The following is a 7,364-nucleotide window of genomic DNA, read 5'->3' on the forward strand; positions in this document are numbered from 1 at the left end:
TATATATATATATATATATATATATATATATATATATACATTATATATTGATATTATATTGACTGATGATGCTATTCTATTCTTTTCAGAATCGCGCCTTTATGAGAGAGCTTTAATCACTGCATAAAACTGTGCGCTATGACAAAAACAGCGCGTTCAATGATTATTTGCTAGTGAATACTTTACAATCAAGATTTGAAGATATGTTTTTTGTTATTGCAAAGAGGCTTGATGAGTGCACAAAAGCATAAGGAATGGTATTCTATTCGATTCAGCTGGATGTCAGATAAGCTGAAAAATGTCTGGTGATGCAGGATGGAACGCCGTTATTCACCATCCTTCCGACCTAGAATTGCAGAATTGGAATTGGGAAGAAAATGATGGGGAGCAAGAGAAAGAGCTTCCTTCAACCGTTGACATGGATGCCATAAAAGGCGGTGGTAGTTGGGATCCTGCTACTGAACCTAATGGTATCTGCAAAATTGCCACCCATACATTTCTTCCAATAATTTAAATGATATCCCTCGGAATAAATAATTATTTTTTATTATAGGAACAGATTCTGTCGATTCCGAAGAAGACTCCGATTCCGACGACGAAAGCTCTGGTGGAAGCGAAGGTAGTTGCTCCTATTCGGATTCTAATTCAGAATCAGACGACGAAAGTAGCGGCGACGAAGAAGAGGAAAGTGGATCTAATTCAGATTGTTCGTCTGAACATAGTGAACAAACGTTTTCCATTCAAGAAACCAATTTTGAGCCGGTATGACGTGAAAGACAATATTACATTTTCAAATTCGTTATTTCTTTTTGCATTCTATTATTACTGCGACTTTTGTAAAAAGGTAACTTGCCGTGCGTTGCAGGGAGCATTGAAATTGAAAATCACCATGAAAGGTCCAAAGAAGGAAGATTCTGAAAAAATTAAATGTGACAAAAGTAAAAAGACTGTTTCCAAAAAACTCAAGACCAATCATGGAAATAAGGTAATTTTGATAAATAGTTGAAAAATATATAATATATAATTGCTAAGAATTTGAAATTTAAAGATGAGAGTAAAATATATAGTGAAATTTTAATATGCGGAAATTGATTTATTTTTATTTTAATACAATTCCATTCTATATATACAAACATATTTATTATATATATCAATATATATACATAATATAATACACGTATATCGAAACATGTATTATCATTTCTTGCACAATAATAAATAATTATATCAAATGATATAGTCCTCAGAATGTAGCGAAGATTCAGACTCATCTGTTGTGGGCCATGCGGCGTCGCAAAAAGTACAGCAACAACAGTCCCAGCATCAACATCACCATCATACGCCGCTGCAAGAAATCAATCAGGAAGATTTAGCAACTGTCTTACCTTCGCAAGTACAAGAGGACGCACCATTTGACGGATTTGAGGATTCGGAGAGCGGTCGACTGGTGTCAAAAGCGATCGAGCGTATGTCACTCGGCGCAGATTCGGACACGAGCGAAAACGGCGATCAGAATCCCGTACCTGTGTACAGTTCCACCTTGTTGCAGCAGTTTGTCGAAAAGACTGCTATGTTGTCGGAACCACGAAAAAGGCGTAGCAAATGCGCCAAAAAGTTGAACAACGACAACGAGTATCCATGCGTATCAAATGTGTCGCCCGATTCTGGCATTCAGTCCGTGGACAATAGTCCACTACACTTGGCGATCAGTCCTGTCAGTCCTCCAGCGCCGACCCAATCTCCGACCCAACCGCCGATTTCCACTAAACCAGCGGTAAATGTCGATCGGGTTCTGTATCCTCCGAAAAGAAAACCTGGCAGACCAGCAAAAACAGTGTCTACTCAGCCACGCGGACCAGGTAGGCCGCGTTTAAAACCGGAAATTGTCGAGAAGATCCAAAAGATCGAGAAGGCAGAAAAGGAAAGAAACGAATCTTTAAAAAGTCTAAAGAATCCTGATTCTCGGTTAACGGAGAAAAAGGCAACTGTAAAGGAATCATCTATAAAGAGCGCTAAGGAAGATACAACGTTAGTTAGGAAACGTGGTAACGCAAAGTCTGTTGCATCAAGGGAAGTGAAAGAGGATGCATCTCCTGCGAATAAAAGAATAAAAGGTAAAACGACAGCGTATCAAAAGAAACGTTACGGTAACTCAGTGAAATCTTCGCAGGAAAAGACTGTTGTCAAAAAGACTGCAGGTTCCCCGATGCGAGTAAAGTGCCTAAGTAGATCAACCGCGAACAAACTCGCGCCACAGTGTGACAATAGAACCGGTCGGAAGGTCAGGCAAGATAAAACATGCGCGCCTAATAAGACCCCGTTGACACGACAGAAGCAAATGTCCTGCGAGCATCAGCTTACCAACGATCAAAAGATGCTAAGCACTAGTAAAAGAACAGGTTCGAAGGAGAATAGAAATAACGCGACCACCGTCGTATCCAGAAAGCTAGCGAAAAAGGTCTCCGCACCTCCTACCACTAGACGTGTTCTGAAGGAGAACAAGTGCAACAAAAAAACTACTGCAGGCTTTGAAACCAATGGTGTAGGTGTTCAGACGTTAATATCGTTGCCAGTTGGCAACATGTTAAAGGCAGAAAATGTGGAGCGAACTTCCAACAAGTACCACAAACCGATGCAGCCAATACAGCACAATTACTGTCACAAGCATCATCATCACAAACATCGTCGGAGACTGCTCGCACCACCGAAAACTCCCATACGCATTGATCCGTATATCATTCAGGAGCTGGAGAAATTAATCGAGGAATTTACGAAGTTGTGCAGTCTGGGCAAAAATAACAACAATAATAACAACAACAACGGCAGCAGCGTTGTCAATCATTCCGAGTTACCGCAAATCTTCCGCGTGAAGAAACTTACGAAGAAGAGAAAAGGCGGCGATATTAGTGCAAATGACGATCAAAAACTGAAGCGACGCTTGAAAAAAGAAAAGGTATTGACGAGCGCCGACTCTAAGAGCAGTGCAAATACTAGCACAAGCTCCAATCCTAACGAGCAGCGATTACCGTTGAAGAAACGCCACTATCACGTGTCGAGTCCGCACAGTTCGCAAAGCTCGAATGCAAGCTGCACGGATGCGAATGCGAACGAATCCAATTCCACGGAAAGTCACATAGAGGAAGCGATCGAAGCTACTATTACGAGATATGGTGGCGGCAGCTCGACATTTTCCATTCACGACGAAGAAGCCATGCCAGTGACGCCGAAAAAAAGGCCAAGAGATACTGAAAACACGGCATCCGAGAAACAGGGTAACGATGAAGATAAACCTATCAGCCAAGTAGAGATTCAACCACGACGAAAGAAAAAGATTGTAAAGGATCTTCGTGTCACTGTTACGAAATTATCAGCCGAAAGTCACAGTCTTCTCGACAAGTCCGCGGATAAGAGTTCCAAGATCAGTGCAGAGAAATCTGGTAAATCGGAAAAGACAATGATGTCGGAAAAGTCAACCAAGATCGATAAAACGCAATCAAATGATAAAATGGATATTGAACATGTTCGTATAGAAAAGAATATAAAGGTCGACTCGGAAACGCATGTATCTGAGATGTTCGAGGACAATGAACCTGTGTCCGATTGCAAAATAGCTCAAGTCGGTAGTTTGAATGTGCCAAATCTTGCGAATAATACTGTAGCGATGATACTCACAAAGAAAAAAGTACGAAGACGGAAAGCCATCAATCGCACGGGCTTTCCTACCTTGAAGAAAAAGAAGAAGAAGCTTGTAGATCCTCCCAAAGTAGCCAAGTCAACAGTGATTAACGCTAACGGAGTATGTAAGGATCAGGATATAGTCGAACATACGGAGGATAATAAGGCGTCTTTGACGGAGAGTAAAGCTCAGAATGTTATAGAGAATAGCAAAGGTACAGGGCAAGCTAAAGATGATATGAAGAATTTGGAAAACTCTAGCACGGTGCAGGAGACATTCAGTCGAAATAGTTCGGATGAAGTAATCGAGTCCTGTCCCGGTCAATTGCGAGTTCGTAAGGATCTCGTGGAATCCGACAGCAGCGTACTTTCCGAGAAGCAATATCCGAGTCCGGTAAAATACGAAAAGGTACCGGACTATCGAATCTACGACGAAAATGCCCCGCTGGAGGAAACCCTCGAACGTTACAATCAGAATCAACGTATCGCAGAGTTAAACGAGGAAAACTTGCGGAAATTGGAACGCGCGAACGCTCAGGTAGCAAATGTCAAAATGGAATTATCTGGTTGTTTTAACAATAATCACAAAAGAAGAAGAGGTTCGACCAGTCCTTCCAATTTGTACGGAAGAAGCACAAAGAGATTACGGAGCGCGGGCTACGACACGGAGAGCGAGGCACCGCCTAGTAGCGATGTGGCCAGCGAGGATCAAGAGATTAGCAGGAAATCTGCAGGTCCTGTTCGTAATCGGAAAAAACAGCAAAAATGGAAGAAGCTATATTTACAGGCCAGTAACATATTTTCAGAATATAAGAAGGACCTTGAATCTAAAAAACTCACCAATATTGACGCCAAACGAAAACTTATTGTTTGCGCTAATTCAGATGAACATCCTTCAGAGCAATTACCAAATATTATACCGACTGGAAAACTCTTGCGACAAAGAAAAACGCCATTTCAACTACAATATGATTTATTATGGCTGCACGCTCAATCGAGATTGTCTGGTCGAGATTTGGTGCCATCGTGGAATTATAAGTAAATTGAATGTTCTTTTTATTTAATATTATTTATTATTTGAATTAATTTTATTTTAACTAAACCATCATTACAAATTTTACATATTACAAATTTTTACATACTTCTTAAGCATGTACCTGTATAATATTATGAATAATTAAATTACACATACATGTATAGAAATTAAATTTAGTAAAGTGTGTGCGAATGACTTTGCATCTTTCTTGCAGAAAAATTCGAACAAACATTTATTATGACGTTAAACCAACTACTCTCTACGAGGCACAAGCTTGTGAATGTAAACAAGAAAGCGGCTGCGGAGACGATTGTATTAATCGCATGGTATTCAGCGAGTGCTCGCCACAGTTGTGCCCTTGTGGTGACAAGTGTGAAAATCAAAAGATTCAAAAACACGAGTGGTCACCAGGACTACAAAGATTTATGACGGAGGATAAAGGATGGGGAGTAAGGACGCAACAAGCTATCAAATCCGGGGACTTTATTCTCGAGTATGTGGGTGAAGTCGTGTCAGAGAGGGAATTTAAATCGAGGATGGCAACCAGGTATAATTCGTTTTATCTATACTAAGTATCAAATCAATTTTTTTCATTCTTATTATGATACATTACAAAAAATAAATACATAAAAACATATGTATAACATGTCTAGATACGCCAACGATACGCATCACTACTGTTTGCACTTGGATGGTGGATTAGTAATCGATGGTCATCGCATGGGAGGTGACGGAAGATTTGTGAATCATTCGTGCGAGCCCAATTGCGAGATGCAGAAATGGAGTGTTCTCGGTCTACCACGTATGGCATTATTCGCATCGAGAGATATTAAACCAGGAGAAGAATTAACATACGATTACAATTTCGCGCTTTTTAATCCATCGGAAGGGCAACAATGTAGATGTGGTAGTAATGCCTGTAGAGGTGTTATAGGTAAATTAATAGAAAGAATGAAATGTTTTCGTGATGTATGTCAGATATTTCAGTTATAAATTTACATTGCAGGTGGGAAGAGTCAAAGAGTAGCTCGAAGCGTTCCTTCTGTACCTTCACAAATGGAGCCTATCGAAAGGAGATCGGTGGGCAGGCCACGGAAAAACATTCGTAAATCGAACGCAGTGCAATCGGCCAATTCCAAGAACATCTGCAAGTCTCGTAAAGTAGGAGATCCAATCTTAACGCATAATACACCACAGTTGAAACCGATGTCTTATCAACAGCGATGCTTTGCGCGCGAGCATCATTGTTTCTTATTGAGAAATCTGGAAAAAGTTCGACGACTTAAATCGGCGTCAGTACAGCAAGTTCAAATACAGAACGGAAAAGCGAAATCCGGTAACACGGTCGTGACGAAAGAAAAGAGTTCGGGAGACTCTAAAGCGCAATCCGATGCATTTTTCTCTCAATTAACTGCGCTGACCAACACCAACGCGCGTACTGTACGAACGCGTAGACTCGCACAAGCGCAAGATGATCCGGAGGTACATAAGACTGCAAAATTAGCTACGGTCAGTGAATAGCCCCTTTTATTGATTATAAAAAATGATATTAATAAGGAAGATTTCAATTATTACTACTTTTTTGTATGTAATTGTAAAACATTGTTGTTGTAATATTTTTTTTTACAGGTATTAAAAAATTTGTACACTATTGTTACAACAGCGAATGATGAAAATGGTCAGTTGTTGTGCATTCCTTTCATGACTTTACCTTCCAAAAGGAAATTATCCGATTACTATGAGAAGATTGTAGAACCAATCGATTTAATTACGATAGATCAGTGTATTGGTACAGGTCATTACAAGACTGCGGAACATTTTGATCAGGATATGATAAAACTTTTCGACAACAATGTTAGATTCTTTGGCAGAACATCCGAAGTAGGCATTGCTGCGGCAAGACTACGAAAATTGTATTTGGGAAGTAAACCAGATTTTGTGGATGCTATAACAGAAGCAACAGGTTCTCCGCCATCTCAAGGCTTTTTGCCACCACGTGGATCCACGGCTGGAGAAGAGGATGTGATTAGATGCATTTGCGGATTACATAGGTAAATTAATTATTTACATCGATCATATATATGTAAATAATTGTAATGAAAAGCGGAATTATATATATAGAATCATGCATGAATTAATCTAGATATGTATACCAATAAAGTGATTTCTTTTTTTCTTTTTTGTACATGTGCATAAATCATAAAATATAATTATCTTTTTTTTCTTTTTTTTTCTTTCAATATATTTATCAATATTATCTTTATTGATTGTACAGAGATGAAGGTTTGATGATCCAATGTGAACGCTGCCTTGTATGGCAACATTGCGACTGTGTTAAAGCAGATACGACTGTTGAATCTTATCTGTGCGAAAGATGTCAACCTCGTGAAGTTGATTTGGAAATTCCATTAGAAGGTGAGGAGGAAGAAGAAGACAAGAAACATTATGTGACATTAATGCGGGGTGATCTACAATTACGACAAGGTGATACAGTATACGTTTTAAGGGATACTCCTGACAAACACACATATAAAACTATACAGAAGCCCGATTACGAGCAAATGGACATTTTTAGAATCGAACGTCTCTGGAAAAATCACGAGTAAGTGCTTTATATATATATATATATATATATATATATATATATATATAA

The 7,364-nt window shown here is 39.3% G+C and overlaps 1 protein-coding gene across 1 annotated transcript; it reads left to right on the top strand.

Annotated features, from left to right (window-relative positions):
* Positions 1–298: 298 nt before the first annotated feature.
* On the top strand, positions 299–7,317 carry LOC105624295 (histone-lysine N-methyltransferase ash1). Its single transcript, XM_012205655.1, has 9 exons — positions 299–470; positions 554–762; positions 866–985; positions 1,241–4,713; positions 4,926–5,258; positions 5,365–5,645; positions 5,718–6,220; positions 6,341–6,762; positions 6,987–7,317. The coding sequence occupies exons 1-9, from the start codon at positions 299–301 to the stop codon at positions 7,315–7,317; spliced, it is 5,844 nt and encodes a 1,947-aa protein (XP_012061045.1).
* Positions 7,318–7,364: the final 47 nt, after the last annotated feature.

This window comes from Atta cephalotes, assembly GCF_000143395.1.
Source record: "Atta cephalotes unplaced genomic scaffold scaffold00075, whole genome shotgun sequence".
NCBI classification, from domain to species: domain Eukaryota; kingdom Metazoa; phylum Arthropoda; class Insecta; order Hymenoptera; family Formicidae; genus Atta; species Atta cephalotes.

Coding starts and splice junctions, on each gene's coding strand:
- LOC105624295 (XM_012205655.1), top strand. CDS start 299: ATGTCTGGTGATGCAGGATGGAACGCCGTTATTCACCATCCTTCCGAC. Junction 763..865: donor AAGAAACCAATTTTGAGCCG/GTATGACGTGAA, acceptor CGTGCGTTGCAG/GGAGCATTGAAATTGAAAAT. Junction 4,714..4,925: donor GTGCCATCGTGGAATTATAA/GTAAATTGAATG, acceptor TCTTTCTTGCAG/AAAAATTCGAACAAACATTT.